The sequence below is a fragment of the Cetorhinus maximus genome, chromosome 6, assembly GCF_964194155.1.
Source record: "Cetorhinus maximus chromosome 6, sCetMax3.hap1.1, whole genome shotgun sequence".
NCBI lineage: Eukaryota > Metazoa > Chordata > Chondrichthyes > Lamniformes > Cetorhinidae > Cetorhinus > Cetorhinus maximus.
Genome location: NC_135884.1, coordinates 40,390,923 through 40,405,600, shown reverse-complemented (window position 1 = coordinate 40,405,600; position 14,678 = coordinate 40,390,923). Strand labels below are relative to the sequence as shown.

The 14,678-nt window shown below is 46.1% G+C and overlaps 1 protein-coding gene across 2 annotated transcripts in view; it reads left to right on the top strand.

Moving 5' to 3' along the window:
• The window catches only part of LOC144681316 (cadherin-related family member 3-like), a 112,158-nt gene that overhangs the window by 8,748 nt on the left and 88,732 nt on the right, over positions 1–14,678 (top strand). For both annotated transcript variants that reach the window (XM_078542917.1, XM_078542916.1), the window contains exon 2: positions 10,635–10,747. In XM_078542917.1, coding sequence (XP_078399043.1) covers positions 10,666–10,747 — 82 coding nt within the window. In that variant the 5' untranslated portion in view covers positions 10,635–10,665. The remainder of the gene's footprint in view (positions 1–10,634; positions 10,748–14,678) is intronic.

Sequence of the window (14,678 nt, the reverse complement as noted above, 5' to 3'; positions counted from 1 at the left end):
GCAGCAAGGCATCATTAAATCTGAGTCCTTCCCTTGCTCAATGTCCAAGATTCATCCTAAACATCTCCAATTTACATTTATGGCCTGACTCTTTATATAGCTGAGCTCAAACCATCTGGTTGTATATCATGCCACCTGTACAGTTTGAAGATGCATAACATGGAAGTCAAAATTAATCGGTACAATTCAGTTGTGTCTGCAAATTTCAACTCATTCAGTTGAGTCCCCAGTTTTCCTCACTCAGTTCCACTACTCCCCCCACCCCAGCACAGCGCCACCTTCAGATTAGTTTCTGGTCCATAGTCTAGATTGACACTTCAGCCTGAATCTTACTGGACATTGTGTGGCGGGAACAGAGGTAGAGGGGCCAGTGAAATAGAGGGAAGCGCGTCGGTATGACTCGCTGTTACAGTTCCGCTGCCAGGGAAGTTTCTCAGCGGCGGGAGGAGGCAGGCTGGGATGTGGATCAGCTGCTTCTTCCATGGAGCCCCCTCTGTGGGGGAGGATGCCAGCTTCAAGGATGCGGCCTCCCAGCGGCAGCCCAGGGAACGATTGGAGCCAAAGGCCCGGTGAAGTGGCCATGGGCAGGAAAGGCAGCCCTCACAGCACCAATGCATGTGGAGGGGGCTCCCCTTCAATGCGCAGGACCTTTTCCCCTTGGCCATCCAGAATTTATTGGGCGGAATCATCCCAGATTTACACTAAGTGTGGTAGCGGGCATGAAAAGTGGTGTTTTACCCGCTGGTCGCAATGGCAGATTTTCTTATTTTTACTCATTCATGGAATGCAGGGTGTTGCTGGCTAAGTCAGCATTTATTGCCCATCCCTAGTTGCCCTTGAGAAGATGGTGGTGAGCAGCCTTCTTGAACTACTGCAGCCCATGTGGTGTAGGTACACCCACAGTGCTGTTAGGGAGGGAATTCCAGGATTTTGACTCAGTGACAGTGAAGGAACGGCAATATATTTCCAAGTCAGGATGGTGAGTGACTTCGAGGGGAACTTCCAGCTGGTAGTGTTCCCATGTGTCTGCGGCCCTTGTCCTTCTAGATGGTAGCAGCCATTTAGAAGGATCCTTAGTGAGTTTCTACAGTGCACCTTATAGATGGTACACATTGCTGCCACTGTGCGTTGGTGGCTGAGGGAGTGAAAGTTGGTGGGTGGGGTGCCAGTCAAGTGGGCTCCTTTGCCTTGGATGGTGTCAAGCTTCTTGAGTGTTGGAGCTGCACTCATCCAGGCAAGTGGAGAGCATTCCATCACACTCCTGACTTGTGCCTTGTAGAAGGTGGACAGGCTTTGGGAAGTCAGGAGGTGAGTTACTCACAGCAGGATTCTGAGCCTCTGACCTGCTCTTGTAGCCACAGTATTTATATGGCTAGTCCAGTTCAGTTTCTGGTCAATAGTAACCCCCAGGATGTTGATAGTGGGGGATTCAGCGATGGTAATGCCATTGAGTGTCAAGGGGTGATAGCTAGATTCTCTCTTGTTGGAGACAGTCATTGCCCGACACTTGTGTGGCACGAATTTTACTTAGCCACTTGTCAGCCCAAGCTTGGATATTGTCCAGGTGTTCCTGCATTTGGACATGGACTGCTTCAGTATCTGAGGAACAACGAATGGTGCTGAACATTGTGCAATCATCAGTGAAGGTCCCCGCTTCTGAACTTATGATGGAAAGAAGGCCATTGATGAAGTAGCTGAAAATGGTTTCGCGCCATATCATCTCCTTCTGGGTGCGCCCTGTCTCATTAATAATGCATTCACAGGAAACACGCTGGATCGCTGGCGAGTGGGCTCAGATTTGCACACCATGCTGTGACGTCAGTGCTTCTTTGCTCTGTGCTATTTAAAGTGTACCAAAGTGCAGCCTACTTAATTTCTAAAGACCAGGACAGCTGCAAGCAACAGATGGCCCTGAAAGCAAAGATGACAGCAGCCCTCTCTCTGGGGCGCCTGCTGGATGCAGTGGAAGGCATCGCCTCTACCCCATCTCTGTCCACAGAAGGTCCACCAGAGTCACCAGTCCGGCCTGGGAGGCAGTGGCAGCGGCGGTCAGAGCCAACACGGAACACAGAGGTCAGCCATCCAGTGCAGGAAGAGGATGAATGCTCTCATCCGTTCCACCAGGGTAAGTCAACCACCTCATCACTCACAACACACACACTGCCAAACCCATCGCACATCCACAGGGATCTCACACCTCAAGGGACAACACCACTAACTCTCACACACACCTTCACATCTCCATCAGGCTCATTTTCTCTGGAGCTCACGTCCTCATCCTGTCCATGGCTCTGCTCACCATACAAACATTCCACACAGCATCATGTGTCCTGCACACACTCTCTCCATCTATTTTCATGCTGGAGAAGCTGGCTCACATCAGGACGGAGAGGCCCCAGGCCGGAGGTGGAGTGGCCCACATCAGGCCCCTCACTCATTTTGAGGAGCGTGCCATCACACTGACCGGTGAGGGCATGAACCATGTCTGGCCGCAGAAGGTCCAACAGAGTCACCAGTCCGGCCTGGGAGGCAGTGGCAGCGGTGGTCAGAGCCAACACAGAACACAGAGGTCAGCCATCCAGTGCAGGAAGAGGTCCGTCCAGTGATGGTGAGGTAAGCGCTGTACACCCACGTGAGGATCCTGCACCACATCAACCCTCTCTCAACGCAACTGTGAGTGCTCCCTCTCCCGTTTTTGACTCTGCTCCCATGCACTAATTATCTCTATTTTGGTTCACAGGAGCTCTGCCAAGTGACCGACACCCTCAGCCAATCAGTCCCTCAGCTCCATTCATGGCTGAATCTTGAGCGAAGAGGACACCTCCTCCATTAAAGACCTAGAAATAAGCAACCTGGAAGACCCGCCACAGCGCTTACCCACACCCTGCACCAACGCAGAGACACACGTCTCGGTGGGACCTAGATCTAGAGCAGGCTCGGGTTCACAATCTGGTGGTCACCGCACAGACATGTGTCTGCAGCAGGGGGAGTCAGGTTCAGCCAAGCTCCCCGGCACTCGGATGACTGCTGGGGAAGAGGCATCTGTGAGGTCCGAGTCAGATGATGAGCCTCTGGATTCAGTCTTTCAACTCATCGGGGAGAATCAACTGAAGGTGGGGGACATCACACAGAGCTGTTGGAAGCCCTCAACAGAGTGGCAGCGAGTTGGAGGAGTGTGTCCACCTGCTCCCTGATGTAGTGGTGTCCACATTTGCATGGATGTAGGGCTCCATGGGAACGATAGCAGAATGGGGAAATGCATGCAGACCTGCTCTCCATCGTGGGAGCCATGGGTCAGTTCCTGCAGTGGCAACAGGAGGGGGAAATGGGGCACCTCGATGTCCTTCCAGGGTGCTCCTTCCCCTCAGATAGTCGGGGCCCTCAGGCACCTGAAAGAAGGAGGAGCGGCAGCTGGACACCCCTGGTCATCCACTCAGGAGTCTCTGAGGCTGTCCGCTTTCTCTGAGCCCCCTTTGACTATGACCCCCTTAACCTTGTCCTCTATCACTGCAGAGGAGCAGCTGGCCCACAGGAGGACAGCCAAAGCAAGCCAGGGCCCTCAAGGCCTTGGCTGTCCCGAGGACACACGCTGAAGTCATCATAGGCAACAGGGCCAACCATTGCACAGGCTGTCTCCATCCCACTGTGGATGTCAGGGCAGCACCTAGAAGTGGTAGGCCTAAAAAAGTTATGAAATCCTAATCACAAGTGGTTGCACAGGTGAACACATTTTGTCACTTTATAATCTGAAAAAAAATTCACTTTCACTGAATAATGTGTAATGTTGTCTTTCAGCTTCATTGACAGGCTTCGTGAGTCCTCCCCCTGCACACCCCCCTCGCCACTTGCAGTTCAGCCGCATGCAGCAGGATCACAAGTGATTCTGGGGGGAGACGTTTGTGTGTGGAAAGGCTTTTCGGAGCCTTGTGCAAGCATTCTCCAACACACGTGGGGCTTTCATCGATCACACTCATCTCACTGTCCTGAGCATTTTCAATGCTGCCTGCTGGGGTTCTCTTTCAGTTGTCTATCTGAGCTGAGCTGCATCTCCGCCCACTCACTGATCACACTCCCATGCAGCACCTGTGCCCGAACAACACGAGGCTCCTTTCACTTTTGATTTGAAAAACATGGTTGTATTCAAGTTTCTCGTAAACTCCCCTGTCCTTTCCCCAGTCACCCATGTCCTTTACCCCATCACAGCCGACCCCCCAAACATCACCTTCAACCTCCCCATCGTTACCCTATAGCCCGAACCCTTGTCATTCCAGGATGTTCAGGTGACCGTGCACATTCCCTATCTTCCTGAAAATCCCACTCCCATCCACATTGACCTCCCTGACCTCCTCCTTCCCACCCCCAGAGTCCATGTTTGCCTCCGTGTCCCGACCAACCATCTTCGCTGTCCCTTCTACCGGTACTGACGCACCTTCACCCTCCCACCCTACCGGCTCCCTCTGCCCCCATAATGCTCACCATTCCTTCCTACCATGCCCACCCTGTCTTCACCCCCCATGGGGTAGTCATTGGCTCCACAGACCTCGCCCTTGTAAGTTCACCTGGACATTCCACCCACCCCCCCTTACTCCTTCCTCCACCCTTACGCCCTCATCTCCTCATACTCCATTCCCCCTCCAAACTCCTTCGCCCCCCCAAACTCCCTCCTCCCCTTGGATATCTTCCCTCCTTCAAACTCACTCGTCCCCCAGGACACCATCCCCCTCCCTGAACTCCTGCCTCCCCCTGAACTCCCTTCTCCCTCTGAACTCCTCCTCCCCCAGAGACCTTCTCCCCACCGAACTCCCTCCCTCACACCTTCCTGCCCCCCTTACAACTAACTCTCCACTTGCAGCATTCTCCCCCTTTACACTGTCCTTCCCCGATACACCCTCCTCCCCCCCGTATTCCCACCTCCCCCTGGACACCCTCCTCCCCCCTCCCTACTTCACCACCCCCCAATACACCTCCCTCTCCCACTCACACCTAGACCTTCCTCTCCCCCTTCTGCTTTGCCGATCATCCGTATCAGACCATGGCAAAGTCCGCGAAGTTCCGAAGCAGGTCCAAAGCATCAATGGAGACCATGGAAGATGGTGCGAGCTCATGACGAAATCCGTAAAGGCCCAAAGCCTCAGCGAAGTCAAAGCTGCTGCATGGTGGCCTCCACCTTCCGAGAGCTGCTTTGCGGTGGAGCCATGTAGATGAGGATCCACCCACCATGCGATGCACGTGTTCCTCCAGGGTCCAGTAGCTAGAGGCCTCCAGCATCTTCTGCTCCTCGGATGCCTGCGATCTGAGCTAGGCCATAACGGTAATTCCTGACTTCTGCACGTCACCCTTGTTCAGACGTGTTTTGGGCCGATGTGTTTTCCTGCTGGCGTAACCGTAAATCGGGCATGGGGGGATGATTCCGGCTGGGCATTATTTTGCATCTCATCAGCGGGATGCAAATTGGGATTACGCCGGCCTCCAGTGGAATTCGCAATGCACCATGGTGGACACCATCAGATGATCCCGCTGTGGTTTCAGGCTGGAGTGAAACCAATTTCTGCCCCTCCTGCTGAATTCTCTCCTCCTCTGCCTGCCATGATGCCCGCTGCCAATGGGGGTGGAAAATTTCCACCATTATTTCTGCTTACCTGTCTGACGGTGTCTCCATTTTGAGGCAACCCTTGAAGGTCACCAATTTGCCTCATTGGCATCCACCTCTCTCAGTGGTGCTACTGAGGCTTCAGGGCTGCTGGCTCCCTGACATTGCCAGGGGCATCAGGAGCCTTCCCAGAGCCCTTAATTGGATGGCAGGCATGGGGGCAGCCAATTATGAGGCCGTCCCCGGTAAAATTGCTGAGCTAGTCCTGCTGTGGGCATTGTGGAATAAAGACCTCCATTTGGTTCCAAAGCCCAAGGTAAGTTCAGCCCTTCCGTGCACTGCTGAGGGACTGCTATTTTGCCAGATGTGACATTACACGATTCAGGTGGACAGTAAAGACCTCATTGCACTATTTCCGGAAGAGCAGACAGCTTTTCTGGTGGCCTGGGCAGTATTCCTCCCTCAGCCGACATTCCCAAAGCATACCAATTAGTTATAAAAACAGAAAATGCTGGAAAAACTCAGGTCTTTTCCAGCATTTTCTATTTTTATTTCAGATTTCTAGCATCCACAGTATTTTGCTCATACTAACTAATTGTTTTATCTAATTACTGTTTATGGGATCTTGCTGTACACAAAACAATTATTAATGAAAGCCAATTTAAAATAGTCACTGCAGTTCACTTCTTTCATGTGAAGTGCCTTGAAGTGTTTGTGAGGGAGGTAGTATGGAGCTATATAGATGTAAGCCTTTCTTTTTATTCAATTCTTACCAACAGAAAAAGGCATGAAATTAAAAATAATAATTTAACACTTTTAAATGCTTTATCTTGAATTATAAGTATATATCATAAATGGTTAATGGATTAAAGGATCATGTTCCCATGCATTAAAATATTGCTCTTCTAATCTTACTTAAACATCAATAGCTGATCAAATCTTTTCACAGCCCAAGCTCCCTTTTGTAGTGATGTTGTATGTGTTCAATTCAGATAATTCTATACACATAATGGTTCATATTTCAAAGTGTTGGAATGATTTAAGAAAACTTCATGATAACCACCTAAATATTTAAGTACATCTTTTTAATGTCAACCTGTTTTTGTGTGACCTCCTGAAAACCATAAGCACTATATGTGCATCAATATATAACCCTACTAAACAGTGAAGACCGCAAAATTATATCTGCATTTGGTATAGTAATTGTTCTTATTGTTTTACAATAGGTTATGTTAATATACATGTTACTTTGATATGTAACCATTGTGGAGGAATAGAAGAATATGATTGTGCTCTAATGTCAAGAACTTTTCTGAGCAATTGTTCAGGGATAAGAGTGATTGATGTCAAGCAATTTCTTTTTGTCAGAGGTGTTCGTGCAGCACACGGTTGGCTCTTCTGGGACAATGCATGTATTTGAAATTTACCAAGTCAATTGCAGCCTGATACCACATGATCAACTGCTGACAAAATCATTTTCACAACAGATTTGCTGACTCTATTTAAACCACTGTAGCAACTTAAAGTGGTGATCAAAGGTGTTTATTGAAACACTGTGCAGCTACACCAGAATACTGAGCTGATGCGAGTTCATTTCACATCAAAATCAAGGCTAGCTTAATATTTCCTGTAATATTGATGTATTTTAACAAATCTACTAAAGTCAATGCTTCTCTTAACTTTACATTTTTGTTCCTTCTAATCTACTGTATGTCACCCTACATCTCCTGTTTCCCTTCTAAAAGGCATTCAATCTCCTTTGTAGAGTCTCAAAACTGTGAAACCCATTGTTACCTCAGTGTGTCTCTCTTTTTCCTCTCCTTTCAAAACCCAACCTTAGATTTAACTCTGCCAATTCTGGATTTATCTCATCTTCACTATTCTTCTTTTTAAACTTGATGGTGGTTTCAACCTCAGGTAATGCCTTTTGTCCATCTTTACTTTGCCATAAAAAGGTGAAAAATTTGATTGCATGAATCTTGTCAATCTCTTCAGAATCTTGAAATCTCCAATTAGGTCAACTCAACATCTTTCCTCCTTGAAGCGAATAGGGAATAATTTTTTATCCTGAGTGGACTTTGGATGGGCAGACAAAGTCTGCTTGGGCTGAAAATATAGCCCATTTAATCTTGTATTCATGTCCTCTCGTTATAGACTCTCCATCACCGGATCAATTTGCTTCTACCTACTCTGCGCCATCCTTTCAAACTTTAAACACCTCTATCATAGTACCCTTGCAACCTATGATGTTCTGATGAAAAGCAACTCAAATTGTTCAATTCTTTCTTCTTATTTGTATTTCCTTAGACCATGCAACATTCTAATGAGTCTGCATTGTACCATTCTACAGGCTCAACATCCTTCCTACAGCATGGAACCCAATACTACATGCAATACCCTCATAAGGATCTTATTAAGTTCTTATGCAGGCCCATTGTTAATTATTGGGTTTTATATTTTGCTGTATACCTCTTACCCTTTTTTATGGCCTTATCAAACTAAGGTACTGCCTCATAATGTCTGGTGAACATTTATTTCAAATCCCTAAGCTCTTCCACAGCACCAAGCCTATTTCCAGTCAGTGTGCAATTTTTTTGACAAAGTGAATTACCGCACACTTACTGATATAGAATTCCATCGACCAATATCTAGCCCTTTCCCCATCTTATCAATATTCTTATGTAGCTCACTTTGATTTTCTAAAGACCTAACTATATCTCCTTCATGGCATTGAGCCTAGGCGGTTAATGTCAAATCCTGTCATTAGGAAGAGGAGAAAGGAGTGAGGAGAAAAGGTAAAGGTCAGGGAAAGGAAGACGAAAGGAAGGAATGGAGGCATGCATAGATTGAGGGGGGGATGAGGATAAATGACCTCAGCAGAAGGGCAAGTAGGAATGAACTTCTTCAGGATAACTCAGTGAGAAATTCTTAATTTTTGCAAAAAGAATTAGTCTATAATTCTTCAAAGAATGAGATGGCCCTGATTTTTCTAACTTTTGAGAAGGTTCCCAGATTTTAAAAACTATATTGGCCTTGATTTTATTACTTTAAATAAATTTTCAAACACTGAAAACAGTCTAAATTTCACATTTTTGAAGAGGTGGCAACTGTTTTTAAAACAGAGAGATACCATTCTCTTCTGTCAAGATAACTCCATTTCCAAACAAGCACTGATTTATTTTAGTGTTGAAATGAAATATTAGTTGTAGAGCTTTATAGCATCACTAACTCAGCACTCTTCCATTGAAAACCTTTTTCATGCTGCCAACTACAGACCTAACAGTGATTTCAGGTACCTGTGGATATTTTTCTAATGGGCTTTACAATAGGAACAAGTTAACATGAGTGTTTTCAATGCACTTTGAAATGAAATGTTGTGATCCCCCACCATTTGAAGAGCAAGAAACTGATTCAGAAGCACCTGTATTTTTTGGAAGTGTTATGAGGGGCTTTGAGATCCAAAAAGGAGCTTGTGATGAGTGCACACACTTGGGGGGTGGGGGTGGGGGGGGGGGTGGGTGGGGGGCAAATCATGCTGGACATCATATTGGTGCAAGAGTTAGCACATGCACAGAGGCTGTGAAGGTGATGAACTCTTGTGCATCTGGCTCCAGAGTTGCAAGAATGGGAGGATGAATGCTATATTCCCGAGAGAGGACACCATAGAGCCACTGTCACTTTCCCCAGCTGGCACCTCAGCAATCCTGGTAAATTGGAGGATAAATTGCATGGCAGCAAGCTGACCATGATGGCAGAATGATCTTCCACTACAGCACTCAAACCTTAGGTGGCTGCTGCTTGTCCTGCAATGAAAGCTGTGACATTGACCATCAGACATTGCATCATGCTTGGATCCACAAGTGTGCAAACAGAGTTGGCCATCACTTCCAGGCTGAAAAAGGATGGGCCCCAAGCTTTGCACAAAGCCCTGTGCCAAGTCGGTGCTGGACTCGTCCATGCTTCTCTTCATTGGCTGCAAATTTTCTGGCAGGCTTCCCAATGTACCAAGCATTGTGTATATCATCAATATTCTTCTGTAGGTTGCCATATCAAACTCCTCATCTGAGTGTTCTGCAGTGGAACCCATGTATGACCTTGTCCTCTGGTAAGCTGGCACCTATGCTATCCTTGTTCCCTGCCTTGGCTCCAGGCCACTCGTATCCAGCAGCTCACTGCATTCAGATCCTGACTCAAATCTATCCTCTAAGATTGTGGAATCAAGCGGCGGTTCTGGACCTTCATCATACTCCCTTCTTGATGTTCCCCCAATGCTTGGCCAGGTTGCTCATTTTGGGTATCTGAAAGAAAAAAGACATGAGGGTATGATTGTGGTGTGGGTAGGTTGGAGGGGGGCGAAAAATGTGTTTTACATCATCTGAAGTTTGTAAACCAGAAGAGAGTGTGGGATGAGGGGAAACTGAGATGTGAAAAGGAGTATCAGGTTTAAGGATTTCATCATGTTCAATGGTTGCAGCCACTTCACTGGCCCTGGCCTCAGCAAGGGGCACCCCAATGGTCATGTTGCTGTGGCTCTAGAGTCACATGTAGGCCCCCCCCCAGATAAGGATGGCTCATCATAAAAACATTGTTGAAAACCAACTTCTTTACCAAAGTCAATTATTCTTAATCTAGAAATCTATTTACATCACTTTATATTGATATTCACACCTTTCAGAGAGAGCTGATAATTCAGAAAGATTCCCCTTTCATGTGATCTTTTCTGTGCTTGTCATGTTTCCCCTTACAGTAGAATAGGAGAAAGCTGTGACAAACGTGTAGTGCATATAATTAGCCATTAGAATGTGGCTGGAATTACAGTAAATGCTGCTGTTTGGAATATCACATTTCCTAACACACTGAATGAATTATGTTTAAGCTAAACTCAAACAAGGCAGCTATAACAAGTCTGTGGTTGAATCCTGCTCCCTACAAATGCCATCTCTATGGTTTTGAAGGTGTAACCAGCCAACGTTTGTGTTGGATACCTGGAGACAACATAATCTTTGAGTTCCAAACAAATGTATCAGCTTTGCTTCCTCTTCAGAAAGAAACTAAAAACTTCATGATCAGAAGTCATGCACTGCTCTACCTGTAGAATTACTCTGAAGAAGTTGTGGAAAACTTTGTCTGTCTTCTTTTTATTGAAATCATTGTCAGGTAAGCATTTATAACTAATTAACATTAAATACTTCACCATTTTTACAAATTAACATATTTAACATTATATATGGATCATTATATTTAGCAATAATCATTTTAAAATGGCTAAATCCTATAAAGATTTTAAAGTATCTTTGCTGATAACATTTGTGTATGTCATTATATTTCAAACAGGAATAGACTGTCATACCATACAACTTATGAATGTTTTTAATAACGTGATTCTCTTTTTCATAACTCTAGCCGCCGTATGTAATTTCAATCAACAATTTCAATTGTTCTCCTGTTGAAAACCACATGCTAGTTGTTTACTGTAGTAATATGCTTGTGAAATAATTCATAAGATATTATCATAAAATCAGTAATAATGCTTTTTTTTTTAAAGGGGAACCAGTCTTTATGAGAAATGGTTTCACCAGGCCTTTTTCTGTGTTTTTCAAAAATCTAATAATTATGAAAGTGTCTTATCATTTGAGTGTGACTAAAATGAGGCCTAGTTGTTCTAGCTGTTATCGCTTTGCAGCAACTAAGGCAGTGCCTTTTAAATGACTAGTCAACTCCAAAGGTTTAACAGTTAATTGTGGCACATTTATGAATTAGATAATGACTACTTCTATTGTTGTGATGAGGGCAACCAAGGATTAACAAAGAGATTTTAAAAATGTGTATGGGAAGCAATACAATAAATTGTCTATGCAGGTTGAGGCTGTGAGGCACATTGGCCACTTAATCCATATTGAGAAGTTGAGGGATGTGATGGATGAGGTAAATGCACTGGATATTGTGCATACTGACTTTCAGTAAGCTTTTGTAAGGTACCATAGAGGAGACCACCAAAGAAGAATCGAGGGAAGGGATTGGATTAAAATCAGATTTGTAGGAGGTAAATGAGAGTAGGAGTTAAGGGCAGTTTCTCAGGGCTTTTAAAAGTGAATAACAATGTCCCACAGGCTCTCTTCTGGGGCTGCTTATGTTCACTATGTACATCAATGATATGAATTTAGGGCCAATGGGAGTGGCGCCCAAATTTGCAGATGATGCTAAATCGGGGAATAATTTTGAAGATCAAGGGGATATTGATGAGATTGTGGAATGAATAAAATAGTGTCAAATAGAATTCCAATATCAGCAAATGTGAGGTAGTATATTTGGTTAACAATAAGTATATATATTTTACATAGGGAAGGTTGGATGATGAGAAAGAATAGAGAGATTTGGGTGTTCAGGTTCAAAATACATTAATTGCAGAACCCTATGTGGATAAGTCAATAGAAAAAGATGAGTTTATAGTGAGAGGCATAGGGGCGGTGGCGTATTGTCGCTGAGCTAGTAACCCAGAGACCCAGGGTAATGCTTTGGGAACCCGAGTTCGAATCCCACCATGGTCAAGTTTGAATTCTATAAAAATTTGGAATTAAAAATCTAATGATGACCATGAAACCACTGTTGTTTGTCGTAAAAACCTATCTGGTTCAACAATGCCATCCTTATGTGGTCTGGCCTACATGTGACTCTAGACCCACACCAATATGGTTAATGCTTAACTGCCCTCTGAAATGGCCTCGCAAGCCTAGCTCAACTGACTCAGCTGTATCAATCCACTAAAAAAAAGCCTAAAAGGAATCGAACCAAATGAACCACCCGGCATCGATCTAGGCACCAGAAACAACAACGGGAAACTCTGCCCTGTCGACCCTGCAAAGTCCTCCTTACTAACATCTGGGGGCTCATGCCAAAATTGGGAGAGCTGTCTCACAGACTAGTCAAGCAACAGCCAGACATACAGACAATGTCTCAGACATCACCATCCCTGGGCATGTCCTGTCCCACTGGCAGGACACACCCAACAGAGGTAGATGGCACATTGGTATGCAGTCAGGAGGCAGTTGTCCTGGGAGCCCCCAACTTGACTCCGGACCCTTTGAAGTCTCAGGGCATCAGGTGAAACATGGGTAAGGAAACCTCCTGCTGATTACCATGTACCGCGCCCTCCCCTCCCCGCTTCAGCTGATGCATCAGTGCTCCTCCATGTTGAACACCAATTGGAGGAAGCACAGAGGGTGGCAAGAGTGCAGAATGTACTCTAAGGGGGGATTTCAATGTCCATCACCGAGTGGCTCAGTAGCACCATTACTGACTAAGCTGGCCGAGTCCTAAAGGACATAGCTGCTAGACTGGGTCTGTGGTAAGTGGTGAGGGAACCAGCCTGCCTGCTGCAGATGCATCTGTACTTGACAATATCAGTAGGAGTGACCACTGCTCAGCCCTTGTGGAGATGAAGTCCCGTCTTCACATTGAGGATACCCTCCATCATGTTGTGTGGCACTACCGCCATGCTAAATGGGATAGATTTTGAACAGATCTAGCAAATCAAAACTGGGCATCCATGAGGCGCTGTGGGCCATCAGCAGCAGCAGAATTGTACTCGAACACAATCTGTGACCTCATGGCCTGTCATGTCCCCCACTCTAACATTATCACCAAGCCAGGGGATCAACCCTGGTTCAATGGAGAGTGCAGGAGGGCATACCAGGAGCAGCACCAGGCATGCCTAAAAAAGAGGTGTCAACCTGGTGAAGCTACAATACAGGACTACTTGTGTGCCAAGCAGCTTAAGTAGCAAGTAACAGACAGAGTTAAGCGATTCTACAACCAACGGATCAGACCTAAGCTCTGTAGTCCTGCCACATCCAGTCGTCAATGGTGGTGGACAGTTAAACAATTCACTGGAGGAGAAGGCTCCACAGATATCCCCTTCTTCAATGATGGGGTAGCCCAGAACATCAGTGCAAAAGATAAGGCTGAAGCATTCGCAACAATCTTCTTCCAGAAGTGCCGAGTGGATAACCCATCTTGGCCTCCTCCTCTGGAGGTCCCCAGCATCACAGATACCAGTCTTCAGCCAATTTGATTCACTCCAAGTGATATCAAGAAACAGCTGAAGGCACTGGATACTGCAAAAGCTATGGGCCCTGACAATAAACCACAATAGTACTGAAGACTTGTGCTCCAGAAATTGCTGCGCCCCTAGCCAAGCAGCTCCAGTACAGCCACAACACTGGCATCCACCTGGCAATGTGGAAACTTGTCCAAGTATGTCCTATATACAAGGAGTAGGACAAAATCCAACCTGGTCAATTACAGCCCCGTCAGTCTACTCTTGATCATCAGGAAAGTAATGGAAGGGGTTTATCAACAGTGCTACCAAGTGGCATTTGCTTAGCAATAACCTGCTCATTGATGCTTAGTTTGGGTTCCGCCAGGGCCACTCAGCCCCTGACCTCATTACAGCCTTGGTTCAAACATGGACAGAAGAGCTGGACTCCAGAGGTGAGGTGAGTGTGAGTGCCCTTGACATCAAGGCTGCATTTGACTGAGTGTGGCATCAAGGAGCCCTAGCAAAACTGGAGTCAATGGGAATCGGGGGAAAACTCTCCGCTGGTTGGAGTCATAGCAAGCACATAAGAAGATGGTTGTAGTTGTTGGAGGTCAAGCATCTCAGTTCCAGCACATTATTCCAGGATTTCCTCAGGGTAGTGTCCTAGGCCCAACCACCTTCAGTTGCTTCATCAATGACCTCCCTTCCATCATAAGGTCAGAAATGGGGATGTTCACTGATGATTGCACAATGTTCAGCACCATTTATGACTCCTCAGAAACTGAAGCAGTCTATGTCCAAATGCAGCATGACTTACACAATATAAATACTGTGGCTACAAGAGCAGGTCAGAGGCTAGGAATCTGGTGGCGAGTAACTCACCTCCTGACTCCCCAGAACCTGTCCACCATCTACAAGGGACAACTGAGGAGTGAAATGGAATACTCTCCACTTGCTTGAATGAGTGCAGCTCCAACAACACTCAAGAAGCTTGACACCATCCAGGACAAAGCAATTCGCTTGATTGGCACCTCATTCACAAACATTCAC